We start from the raw sequence: 13,735 nt of genomic DNA on the forward strand, positions 1-13,735 counted from the left end.
CCTTGGGTGAGCCATTTTTTACACAAACAGCAAATTCTCAGACTATTATTTAGCCTTGTGCCTGGAAAACAAGCTGAAGAGATCGCGTGCACATACGCAATTCACCAGATTATTCGGGAAATTACATGAAGACGTTTTGCAAACACCCAAGATTATATTTCAGCAACGCTAATCTGATAAAAAAAGTCTTACCTGAATTGCCAACATCACTGAGTTCTACAACTGGCACAAGCATGGAAAATCTTGGTCTGAAGAGCCATAACGCACGACAATATATAGTAATGTAGTCGATCTATCTGACTATTTGGACAATCAAATAGGTTATTCACAAAAACATTGCCTTTGGCACTATACGTGGCAGATTTGCATGTATATATAATTTTATGACAAGCTTTTGAACACAAAGCGATTGCAAGGACAAGTACAATCTTATTTGCAATTCAGTTCCAAATAGAGTGGCAAGAAAAAAATTGCATACGTTTTGACAACAATACAACGCGGCCATCTTTTTTTGTATTTTGCTTTCGTGTTTAACGCTTATTTAATGTTATATACTTTTAGCAAAACACGGTAGCAATTTCGTTTTCCCCTTTGCAAGCATTTGATATATGCACTTTAAAAACAAACTACGTATACATTCGATATAAAAAATCAACATTTATTATATATATCGTATCCAAATGAAAACAGCTTGTTTTGAAACTATACATGAATAAAAAGGACGGTGATTGAGAAGCCAATGATGTGAAAACTGGTCAAGAATTGAAACAAAAATAAAATTGGCTTTTCTCATGATGACGTCGAACGCGAAAAGCGTGATGTTACACGAAGTTTGATTGGCTCGTTATAGCTTCACGGAGCCAATCAAACGTCGTGTGACATCATACAGGCGTTTGACGTGATCGCAAGAAAGGTCTATATAACGCCACAGATGAAAGGAAAGTCGCAGTATGAGCAAAACTGCAAAATTTGATTACATCGCTGTAGGAAAAGTGCGGGAAATAATTGTTCACAAATTGTGCATATATATTTGTAACTATCGTAATGAAGAAACATCACGTTTAGCTGATCATTTTCCCCGCACAAGAACTAGTTAATACAAATATCTTAGAACATATGGTTATACATTTCGCATTTGGCAACATTCAATGTATCAAGCTTTGCAGTTTCACTCATTTTCAGATGCTATTCCTAGTTGTGGTGCAGAATATCGCTCTTCTTGCTTGGATAAAATTTAGACCAAAGCTTGAATCATGCATTGGCAACTTTCAAACGAAACATTTACCGTCGTGCGAAAGCGTCTGAATGGTCCAACGAACATTATCAACAGGGAACAAACTGGTATATTGGACGAATGATGAAGACTCGAATAACTAACTGACAGGTAATCGAACAATGGATTGAGCGTTTTACGCAGTTCTTTCGTCGTCTTCAACAAATTCTTTGGCTTTTTCTTTTGTTATGGCATCAATGTGACTTACTTTATTTCTGAACCGAACACCGTAGAATTTATCCGAGGCCTCAAGCAGCTCTGCACGAAAGGTTGTGGTGATGAACTGCGCTTTTTCTGCTTGTTTTCTGATCATTTCTGAAGAGAATGGAAGATTTCGAGACCGGGTATCGAATATAATACATCAAGGTCTTTAAATAACACACAACTGATTTGCTATATCCAGTGTATTATCAGATCAGTGTTGCTATATCCAGTGTATTATCAGATCAGTGTTGCTATATCCAGTGTATTATATCAGATCAGTGTCATTATAACAGTTTTGCTATATCCAGTATACTATTAGATCAGTGTTGCTATATCCAGTGCAGTATCAAATCAGTGTTGCTATATGGAGTGTATTATCAGATCAACGTTACTATATCCGGTTATTCCAGTGTATTATCAGTGTAGTGTTGTTATATCCAGTGTATTAGTAGATCAGTGTTGCTATATCCAGTGTATTAGCAGATCAGTGATACAATACATACCCTTCAGAGAACCAGTAAACTTAAGTGCTTTGTTTACAAGATGAATACATTTGAAACTCACCTGCTACAGAGGTTCTGTACTGCGGATCAAGAGCTTGATCGATTTCATCAAAAAGATAAAATGGCGCTGGATCACAGCGCTGTATTGCAAAGATTAGGGCGAGTGCGACCAGAGACTTCTGACCTCCAGATAACTGGTTCATTTCCCTTGTTTCCGCTGATTTACCCGTAAAAGATACCTGGGATAGCAATAAGCTACGTTTGTGCTGGAACTAATATGCTGTCATATAGTGTGCCCATGAATTCGATCTTCGTCGATGTGCATTCCCGTTGAACAAAGCCAACAGGGGTGTGCACCTCTGTGTAGTCCCCTCTACCCAGCGAGACCTGTATATACCCCACCACATCGCATATTCGCATCACAAATAAAAGGTCAAATGGAAGGTCGGTTCGCACAATCCCATTTTTTTATCCTATTCACTTCTGGTGGATGTTTTATAGTCCGTTGACTTGAAATGTATAGGGGCAACAAAATAAGTAGAAACCAGTGCAATACTGCTTATCAATAGAAGACTACATTCCATCCGTCAAACGCGAATTGAATCAGACAAAAGTGAATCATGTGAACAGACCTTAAAAATGTGACAGTGCAAATAGAGCATACAATGGCGTCCCTATGGACAATAGACGACAATACCTTGATTGAAACGCCAGAAAATTTATCCGAAGGAAGTTTGGACTGACTTTGGCTACTTGAAGACTGACTTTGGCTGCTTTCACCGTCATCCTAGCGAAAAAAAACCCACCGAAATTGTGAAGAACATAAAACTCATATCCAAAACCATTGCTGAGGTTGAGATATCCCTGGAAAACCACCCTGCTGAATGAATTCTAGTACTACCCCCCCCCCTGCGCCTCTAATTCTCCTTTACTGGCAGACCACCTCTCTCAGTAAAGACTGGAGCTTCACCGGCATCTTCGAAGCCCATTTGCAGCGAAATTGCCTATCAATCCTACTCAAAAATTGTTTTGCCGGCGCGACTTTACCTTCGACTGTTGGCTGCTGGATGCTAGATTGCTTTCTTCATCCTAAATAAACCCAAAAGCAACACAGGACGTCTTTATAACAAACATATTCGGTCGCAGAAAACAATCCTTACAAGATTACACTTGACAAACTTACAAACTTACAAACCAACAAAACTTACAAGATTAGGAGGTCCCTCTGTCTTCATGACGAGATTGGCTTTCCCATGTGGAACCAACTCTTTAAAAACAGCCGTGAAATTATACGAAACCTTGGTAATGAAAATACAAAACGTCAATTTGGAAAACGAATGCTTCTGAATTTGATGGGAAATATGTTTACTTCTTGCGAAGCAAGTCTTGTTTCCAGTTTTCCCAACTACAGTATGCTTCCTAGTTTGTATTGGATTTCTGCATTCGACTTGCCAAAGTTAACCTGGTTCTTTTGCAAATTCAGTTGTTTTCTTAATTGCAATCGTCCCTGATGATCCAACACACAGTTTATACAAGAAGTACTACTGTGTCTAGTTTTCTTTTAACATCTCCTATCTTAGTTTATAAGATGTTTATCTTCTCTAGTATTATTCCTATGCTTTAAGACAAGACATAACAAATATTTAGGCACTTGCCTGTTTGAATGTGAAGAGTATAGCTTCGTGTTTACGATGTTCAAGAACTTCCATTAGCTCTGTGATGGCCTGGGAAAACGAACAGGGATGTTGCATTAGAGCGATTATAAAACACGAGGTGAAAAAATACCAACTATGGAAGTTTCACAATTTTGCACACTTTGGCAACGCGCGTGGAAATTGTATAGACCTGACTCAAGGCAGGCAGAAAGTTGAAATCCATGCAATCATATTTCAAGTATTCCACACAAACTGACATCTTGTTCAACAGATTTTTAGCTTTAAAAGTGATCGCCAAATCTCTATCTTACCGAGTACCCTTTATCGACTTCGTCTTTTCTTTTCATAAGTTTTTCTTTTTGTTCAGAGAAGTTGACGAACTGATCTAAGGCTTTCTTATTGACGTGACTGAACTTTTTCAATTCCTCGTTGCATTTCTGAAGCTTCTTCCAAAGCTAACAAATTTAGACACACGATAAACGAAACCATATTCAGTTGTCTAAACACACTGCTGTTGCTATGGATAAATTCAAAGATAACTTGATTCAAAAACTCACCGCTTTCACATTTGTTGACTGATATTTCTCAAAAGCATCAGTTGGAAGAGATCCTAAATCCCTGATCTTTTTCATGCATTCATCTTTCTGTAAAATGGAGTACAGAACATCACATTCAATCTCACCCCACCTCACCTCACCTCACTTGGACCATTTTAAATTAAAATACAAATTCTTGCTGATTGTACCTTCTTTACGAGAACGCTTTTCTTATTGGCAATTTTCTCTACGGATTTTAAATCGTCTTCCAATCTTCCACGTGCATCTTTTTCTCTATTCTAAGAGTTTAAAGCCCTTGTATGTGAAGCGGTTTGATTTTCATCAAGCAAAAACAATATTGACATTTATTAACATTGGGCCAATATTGACATTTATTAACAGACTGGATTTATGAACGATAATCCTAAATCTTAATCTTAATCCTAAGTTTAATCCAAACTCTAATCCTACACAGAACCCTAATTCATAACCCTAATCCACACGCTAATCCTCTGTCGTAATTTCAGGAGAATACAGAAAATCTTTTAAAATATTTCAGAACAAAAACTGAACATATTTTTACATCTAGGAAGGTTTGAAACAAAACAATATTAAACCTTCCATTCCTCCAGTGCTTCGTCATTGCTCTTGATCTGGGCGCTAACTTCGTTAACTCTCTTATTCACACCTGTAAAAGACAAATAAACATTACTTCATCAAACCACAAGCGATTGAATCAAATTAAAATTGTCTTGGACATTTGTCTAGAATCTCACTGAACTCATTTCAAAGCCAACCCAGTGGAAAACTTTACACTTTGTCAAATTTCTGACATCAAATCTTGCACCTTAGTTACAGCACAAATATTTTTCCATAATAAATGAAATCTGCACCACCGTTTGTGCGCTGTATCTATTACCATTTACCTTTCTTTCGAGTGATTTTAATGTTCATATTAAGACTTGTTATATATTTCTTAAATTTTCGCTTGAAACCACTCAAAAATAACAAGAGAACTTCTTACTCTGATGTCGTTTCACTATTGTTGTGTTTCTTGATTCAAGCGATGCCAGTTCGTCTCTCTTTGAGCTCAACTCTTTCTCATCCCCTTGAAATGCCATTTCATCCAATTCCTGATAATAAAACCAGCGCAAAGACAAAATTATCTCAAGCAATTTTGTTTCTTGTAATCGTTTTTTGAATTCCCGCCACATAATGAACAGCTATTGACCGACACTAGTCGCTCCTAAACAGACTTTTTTGCCCAAACACAAAGCATATATTCATTTCATTACCTGGAGTAGTTTGTCGCGATGTTTCATAAGATTATTCGTAAGAAGATTTTCCAAATGGTTTTTCTCTGGTTCAAGCTGTAGCATACAACATATTTGCATAAATAATTACAAACTATCCAATTACGACCGAGCAAAACAAGTAAAACCTGTTTTTGCATGCATAAAAACAGGTTCTATGACATACCGTTGATCTTTCTGATAAAGCTGAACGCATTTGCTCTTTGAGTCGCTGAATTTCTGCGTTGATTTGATCAACCTTCACAAGATAAATTTAGTTTTTTTTTACTTCAAGGCAGTCGCCAAGTAAACATATCTTTTGACACAATAAGTTGAAGTCATTTTCAAGAGTTTTCAAGGTTTTAAAATTTGATATACACTGTGAAAATGTGCGTGGTATAAGTCTTAATCGTCCTCGAACCTCGCTCTGGTCCTCGTGGGATAGATGAGCCATCAATTCTGTGCCCAGTTCACTTGATAGTGATCTCTGCGATGAAATCATAGCTTGTAAATCTCCCTCCATTTTCGACAGAAGTTGATTCTAAAACCACAAGCAAACGGTAAAAAATCTGATTGTGTAATTTCTCCAAAGAATCTTCACGCCTTTACACTTTACAAAACGATCGAAGATGTTTGCAAGAAAAGTGAAAACATCTTTTATAAATTCAATCGAAATTTCTTATGGCATTGACCAGCAGAACAGAAATCTTAATAATCCTAAAACAGTCTACCTTTTGCGTCAAACTTTCATCCATATTCTCCAATTCTTTCACCTTCGTTTTAACATCAGATTTCTGTCTGTCGTAGGTCTCTCTAGCGGTTAAAAACACGACAATGACGCAAAACTACTTCGGACTTCTCTTAGCTCCGAAAATGTAAACATCTAACAATTCATAAGCTTACTTTAAATCCATCAGTGTACTTTCAAGTCTCTGAAGTTCCCCTAAAACCCCTGTTATAACGCCATCGATCTCTGTTGCCAGCGTTAAGGTGGTAAAACCTATTGCTTATAATTTATACTTATGGACGATTTTTGATATTCAGAAATTACGAAAACAAAATCATAAGGCTTTAGCACAGAGCGTGAACCACATGTATTCACGTCGATTACTTTCGTGTGAAAAATATTAATTGCAAGGGATACGTTCGAGTTGCTCTCGTATTTCCCCGTGTTGTGCTCGGAAGGTCTCGATCTCGGCCTTGACTTCCTGTATTGAGCGTTGGCAATCAAGACGGGATTTTCTCGTATCGTAATATCCGCCAGTCAGAGCTCCACGGCGACTGACCTGATCGCCTGGAATGATAATTACGGGTATTTTGTGGACAAGTTGGAGTTATTATGGTCAATGAGGGGTAATTATGGTGGTTGACGAGTGTTGATTAGGGTCAGAGAGGGTTGATGCGTGTTGATGAGGGATAATTAGAGATGATGAGGGTTGATAACAGGGAAGGGATGATAAGGGTTTCTGAGTGATGATTTGGGTTACTTAGAGTTTATAAGGGTGATGATGAGTAGTGACCTATGAGGGTGGACGAGATTTATCAACTGTTATCCTATACCTTCCATCGTTACACAATCTAAGTTAGCGCTCTTCGAATATTGTGAGGCGACGTCGATATCTCTGCACATCAGTGTTTTACCAAACACAGTCAACATGGCTTGACGGAACTTTGGATCAAAATGAAGTTCACGTATCATTGGAAATACATCCTGAAATAAAAGATTGCAACACGATAGTATGAAAAATACAAGGAGGTAACCTTGAAATACTGAGATAACCTCTAGTGTGTTCTTGTTTACTACACTAAATAGACCTAAAACATAAAACCTACATATATCTGAAAATCTTACATTGTGAGTCGGATACTGTGTCTCTCTTGCATTCAACTTGTTGAGAGGCATAAATGTCGCGCTTCCGGGCATTTTACGGTCGTTCATAATCTTGAGAATATTCGTCGCTGTTTTGTCCGTATCCACAACCAAATGAAATAATCTAAAATATTTAGAAATAGCAAAACATTGCACAGCAGAACTATAGTACTAGACCAGCCAGGCTAGTAACAATCGTGGCCACTCAGTCAGCACCATCCCAGCGAATAATATAGATCACAACAGCTCTTTTGCTCTATCTAAACTCACTTGTTCCCAGCCGTTACTTCAACAGCAGTAAAAAATTTCTTATCACAAGTGAAATTCTCAATCAGCGGTCCATAAAATCCTTGAATGCCTTCATCACGAACAACAGCTTTGACGCTCTCAATACCATTAAATATTGCCTGCGGAAGAAACACCAGCATATTTATATTTTCCGGGGAACTGTATCTTCACATATACCAGAATGTTTATATTTTGCTAGGGAACTGTATCTTCACATACACCAGAATGTTTATATTTTGCGGGGGACTGTATCTTCACATCTACCAGAATGTTTATATTTTGCGGGGGGCTGCATCTTCACATACACCAGCATGTTTTTACTTTGCGGGAACTTTATCTTCGCATGAAAAGAGCTCAACTGAACCCACCTTGCTAACAGATCCACGCAGTGTTCTCTCGCGTTTGTGTTGATCTTCCGTCAAATTCTGAAGTTTCTGCTCAAGTTCTGCTTCGCTTCGCCATAACTCCCTGAAAAGGGTGAATGGTTTGACGTGAGAGTTTGGACAGTCTCAGAACGTGCGAAGCTAGCTGGGGTAATACTGATTTCATTTGAGTAACTCTACTGTAACTTATGCCATCTGGTTGCATTGGAATAGCTAAGGCGATGAACTCTATATTATAAACTGGAATGCTAACTCGGTCGCCAGCTTTAAAGCCAATTTGAAACCGAATTGAAGGACCAGTGCCAGTCTTTTTTGTGATTACGGTCGACGATCGCGCCGACTGAAACATAAGAAAGAGACTGGCACTGGTTCAATCTTGGATTTAAAGATGGCGGCGAAATGAACTTCTCTGAACTACGATGGAAAAACTGCTGGAAGGTTTGTTTATTTCAAACTAACTTTCTCTTGTTTGTTTGTTCATCTCGTTTTTTCGTCAAAGCATATTTCTTTGTGTTTGATTCATCGATCAATCGTTTCCTCCTATCTAAGTCTTCTTTCCTTTCCTAAAGAAAAAATTCCCAAAATTTATCTCCCAAACGCAGGTTTCACTGATCGGAAATCGCCGACAATGGACGGACCTTTCCGAATACAAGGGCAAGTGAAATTGTTTGATGTTCAAATTTTTTAAAGAACAAAACTATGTTGTATTGTAATCCAGTGTATTACACGAGATCAGTGCACGCTACCCGCATATCATTATTGGTGCTTTCTTTTGAGGCGTTCAACTTTTGTACGGCGGCTCTGAGCCCATGGATTTGCGATTGTTTTGTTGCGATGGCATTTGTTAAAGATCTCAGTTCCTGGTTTATCCACTCGTCCCGCTGTTCTTTTGATCGGAACTGGTTGGTTCGTCCTTGCTTTGAAAATAATTGCGATCGTCTCTGCTCGCATGCCGCCATCCTGAAACACAGATATTCAATTCATAATTTCTTGCCTAGATCAAACTTTAACCTACAGGGGCCGGTTGTATCAAGCCCGTTTAGCTTAAACGGTGGTTAAGTTCATAATAGAAAGCAACTCTATCGTTTCATTCAACAAGCAAACTAAATGTTTTTAACCTTAATACAAAGACACTGTTTACAACTACATATTCAGTGCATAATATTCAACTTGACTCATTCAAGAGAGATGTAAGAGTGTTGTTTAATTTTGACTTATCCACCGTTTAAGCTAAACGGGTTTGATACAACCGGCCCCAGCTGAATTAATATATTATCAACATATTTTCAATATCCAATCTCTATTTGATCGGACTAAAAATTCCCTAAAATTTCCACCTTTGAGTACATTCTTCTTCCGTTGTCTTCAACCTGTTAAACCGAGGCAACAACTCGTCCAGCTTCGACTGTCCTTGTTGGATTCTGTTTCTGACATCTTCAAGCTCTTTCTCGTGAGCATCCTAAAATAAAAAATGAGAAAATCGATAAAAACAAATAAAAGATCAAGTGATAGTTTGCTATGCGATTTCATATAGGAAGCCTGGCCAACCAAGAATGTCTACAAAATGGAGCATTCTGATTGGCTTATGCGCGGTCGGTTAGCAAGAGCATGGGACTGCTAAATTTCGGCGGGAAAAATTGAATTTTAAATGATTTAAAAAATTAATTAAAAAATGAAAATATTGTTTCGCAAAAAGCCGTTTATAGTAAGCTTTTGCCGGCTTTCTTTGCTTAATAAGTTAGCTATTTAAAGGCTTTATTCAAAATGCTGAATTTACATAAATAAGTCTTGTTGTCAAATCACGGAATGCGATATTTTTTATAATAAACATAGATTATCAACCGTAAAAAACTCGGGGATCATCGACTAGGCCTCGGGTGAAACTAACCTTTGACGAATGAAATTCATTGACGGCATCTGCCGAGTCTTTGATATCGAGCTCCAGTTTAGTTTTGGTCTTGATAAGCTCTCTGTTTTCTTCATCAAGCTGAGCTTTCTGCTCATTCAAGTCAAGTAATTTATCTTTCAATTTCCGCACGACATCTGTGTATTCCTAATTCGGGTTAATAACAAGACATAATAAAAACACTTCTAGTACACAACAATTGAAAATATATCTGCCTCGAGAATTGTGCTGTTTTGTTGACTCAGTTCTTATTTAAACATTTGGACATCTATCTCAACAAGACAAACATACCATATTTTTTGTATTTACCTCAATTTTATCGGCGGCTTCTGCAGCATCTTTCCTCAACTTTGTCGTTTGACTCATTCCATCTTGACGATTTTTTTCAAACTAAACAAGATGTTTGAAAATATATTGTTGTAATCATTGTTGCACGCAGATTGAAAATTCTGTTGAAGTATTGGGTGCTTTGGGGGGATATTTCCCCCCAGAGTTTAGGTAAAATTCGACAAATTTAATCGATGAATACCTCCTCCAGTTTTGCTCTGGTCGTTTGCAGTTCTTTCTCGTGTATCGTATATTCAATGCATCGTCTATCTTTATCTAATTTTTTATACTGTTTCAACTCTTCCATTTCTGTTTGTAAAGTTTCCAGCCGTTCTTCGATATACGTCAGTAATTCCTCGATCTTTGTCTTCTTATTTTCTAAGACACGACAATTGCATACAAGTAATTTCACCAAGAGAAAAACTGGATAAAACTTGATTTAAAACAATTTCATGACTTCAGCTATAGATCTTATTATAGACAAAAACTTTTCACTACCAAATTTAGCCGTTTAACGCATTTTAAGATGCTCTATCTAGCTTTTTCAGATTTCGAAATTCAAGCCTGGATCAGAATACATTCTATAGCAAAAGTCATGGATTATAACCAGTAGTTTCTAGTATTATTTCAGCTATTTTTCCTCAAGCCGGAGGGGGGGGGGAAGGGGGCTCACCAGTGTCGTTCAATATCTGTTTACTTTCCTCCTTGCGTTCGTCGTAGACTCTCGTTCCCGCAACTTCCCGAAGTAATTTCAATCGTTCGTGATCCTTAGCCGTTGCCAGTTGATTGATCTAGTAAAAGATGCATTTCTACTGAATCTCTAATAGAGACCACACGACTCCAGTCAAAAACTGATTAAAACATATACGATAGTATAATTTCAGAGCTCTTTCTTCAACAAATTATAAAATTAACCAACTGCAAAAAATATTTCCTCGTGTCGTTATATTACCAAAATTTTAACAAAAGTTGGGTTTTCTTGACAAATATGTAACTGAAATTTCGTTTCAAAGATACTTTATATTTCGTTTCAATTTCATTTCCTACAATATTGATTTTTTTTACACACCTTTCCCTGTTTGACAATGTAATAAGGATTGCTTCTTGAGAAGCCAGCGCTTTCCAGTAAGTTCATGACGTCTGTTTTCGTAACATTCTTTTTGTCCAGAAAATACTGGTCTTTTTTTGAACCGATTACTCTTCGTAATGAAACGTCTTCTCTGTCAATCTGAAACAGCAGCAACCAAGCGATCCGGCAAAGTGTTATAGTGTAGAATTTCAACAATCCTAAATGGCCCCCAGTTTTTGGTAGGGTGAAATTGAGGATTTTTGGGATGAAATTGAGGATTTTGGGGTGAAATTTTTGAACCGAATAAAGAAAAATGCATGAAATAGTTGTCTTTTAGATATAAACTTACAGGCAGTCTGTTATCAGAATTGTCAAATATGATTTCAACAAAGGCTGAAATGACCCTTGGACCACTGCCTTCCTGTTGAAAAAAAAATATGAATGGAATATCCCTTGAATGAATAAATACAGCAATTGGCAGTTTTAAGCATAAAAAATGTCCTTCACAGGTTCTGAGACTGAACATAATGTTCAGCTTGGTCTCATTTTTGACTGATCACACTTTTTGAAAGAGTCAATTGACATAGTACAGTATTTTACTTTAAAGTTTCAATGAAAAAGAAAATGGTAACTAACGTGAAGAAGAGCTTGTCTTTCCTCCTGTCGCATGTGACTGAACTCATCGCTGAGGACAAACTGGATTGCTAAATGAAAAGAAGTCCACCCTTATTCATACAGCATTGTAAAAATGTCATTCATTGTGTCCATATATGGTAACTGTATGTTTGGGGCAAATGCCAAGGAATATATACTATTTATTGTATGATGAGAGATGTTTAGCCCAAATTACACCTTGATGAAGGTCTAAGCTTATTATTATTAATATATCCCACTTTGTCATACATTAGATATCTCTATTTGTTAAAAGATTTGTGAATTAAATATCTCTTACGACAAGCCATATCATTTGACAAGCCATATTGCAACTAAAGAACACTGCAATTACTTCATATAAGAATAATATCAAAGACCTTACCATAGAAAAAATTGCTTTTCCCAGAACCATTTCGACCGACTATAAAATGACAGTCAAAGTTTACTGTTACTGCACCTGTTGTGAGTTTTTCTATTCCTGTTTTGCACTATTCCTATTAAGCCAGATTTACGGTATGCAAGATTTTAAATAGGCATGTATGAAATTGGTGCAAATGAAATTTGGGTAATCTATTCAGGTAGTCCAAATTTCATCAATCTCAATTGGAAATGATGTAAACAGATAAAATTGGTACCGATGAAACTTCACTACCTATTATTAATTTTATCCGTACCAATATTCCCTGTACCATACCAAAAATTGTGCATAGTGGTAATGGGCTTTTAGGGCAGATTTAGACTTTGAACTTTTCATGTACCTTTGCATTCAATTTGGCAGATGAAAAGTTTGGAGTCGGAAACAGGCCTCAGTCTAATGCAAGTAATTCAGAGTTCGTCAAAGTTTGGATAAATTATACAAGCCTAGACTGCAAAAGTTAGTCAACATGGTACCCAATATTCTAGACTGGCAAAATTTTAGTGCACCTGGCCTATGCTTGATAGCATTTATCAGCTAATAATCTGCCACTAAAACTCTTATTTTCATTGCATAGTCATTCTTCAGTTCTGACAAGACATACCTATTACGTTATGTTTTGGACTGAAAGGATCGATGATAACTTGATCTCTATAACTTCGAAAACCCTGGATTATAACCTATACAAGAAAGAAATTCAATTTTAGATACAGCTTATTCCGACATTTTGATCCAAAGCGTTGTATGTCTTTGTTTATACTAAACAATGCCACAAGTGTCCATTTAATTTTCATCGATATTTCATGTTATCTTCAAAATCTAGCCATAATCATGAATGTTTCTATTAAAGCGCAATAACTGAGTTTTCTCTTTCTCGATCTCCACTACAAAGGACCTTACAACCAAGACATACAAGAAAAACACCCAAATAGACACGATCTGCATTTGTACAATGGTCACGCACTTGACAACAAATTTCTGACATGTAATTTTACACACCGATCGTTAAGCTTTGGCGGAACAACACGGCGATCTCATAGCCTTAAAAACGTGAAGAATACTATCTTACCTGCTTGATGTACATTATTTACAAGATACGGTAGTAATCGAGGACTCTAACACGATATTTACAACAGCTTTTCTTGCAGAATTTTACTCCATTTTGTCCAAGGTTTACAAACGAGAATTTGGCGGGAGACGACACGTGACCTCCGCTACGCCATTATCTCGTCTCCAGACTTTCAGCGGTCCCGTTCAATGCAATTCATGTTAATTTATATTCAACCACTACAAGAGGCCGTAATGTACTAGTTTTCAAAAAAAAATTGCATTGCAATTTGCTTAGAAAGTAGCCAGCTCT

The 13,735-nt window shown here is 37.1% G+C and overlaps 1 protein-coding gene across 1 annotated transcript; it reads right to left on the minus strand.

Moving 5' to 3' along the window:
• Nucleotides 1-633: 633 nt before the first annotated feature.
• LOC114525946 (structural maintenance of chromosomes protein 3-like) lies at nt 634-13,541 on the minus strand. The gene is made up of 34 exons (XM_028547407.1): nt 13,445-13,541; nt 12,980-13,055; nt 12,343-12,381; nt 11,943-12,010; nt 11,656-11,727; nt 11,307-11,465; nt 10,911-11,028; nt 10,440-10,615; nt 10,220-10,300; nt 9,893-10,057; nt 9,342-9,463; nt 8,751-8,964; nt 8,464-8,567; nt 7,990-8,089; nt 7,604-7,740; nt 7,316-7,457; nt 7,024-7,174; nt 6,608-6,757; nt 6,367-6,436; nt 6,195-6,276; nt 5,885-6,004; nt 5,651-5,722; nt 5,467-5,541; nt 5,196-5,304; nt 4,789-4,859; nt 4,381-4,470; nt 4,193-4,279; nt 3,947-4,090; nt 3,636-3,704; nt 3,189-3,278; nt 3,028-3,069; nt 2,678-2,767; nt 2,042-2,219; nt 634-1,588 (listed from the first exon to the last, which is right to left on the minus strand). Exons 1-34 carry the CDS (start codon nt 13,457-13,459, stop codon nt 1,410-1,412), a joined length of 3,657 nt encoding a protein of 1,218 aa, XP_028403208.1. The 5' UTR covers nt 13,460-13,541; the 3' UTR covers nt 634-1,409.
• Nucleotides 13,542-13,735: the final 194 nt, after the last annotated feature.

Source organism: Dendronephthya gigantea, unplaced genomic scaffold (genome assembly GCF_004324835.1).
Source record: "Dendronephthya gigantea isolate DGI-Jeju-01 unplaced genomic scaffold, DenGig_1.0 000036F, whole genome shotgun sequence".
Lineage (NCBI taxonomy): Eukaryota > Metazoa > Cnidaria > Anthozoa > Malacalcyonacea > Nephtheidae > Dendronephthya > Dendronephthya gigantea.

Excerpts from the sequence above, each read along its gene's own strand:
- LOC114525946 (XM_028547407.1), bottom strand. Across the intron at positions 6,437-6,607 it reads AATACGAGAGCAACTCGAAC|AGATCGATGGCGTTATAACA; the intron begins GTATCCCTTGCA and ends CGCTGGCAACAG. Across the intron at positions 1,589-2,041 it reads GTACAGAACCTCTGTAGCAG|AAATGATCAGAAAACAAGCA; the intron begins GTGAGTTTCAAA and ends CATTCTCTTCAG.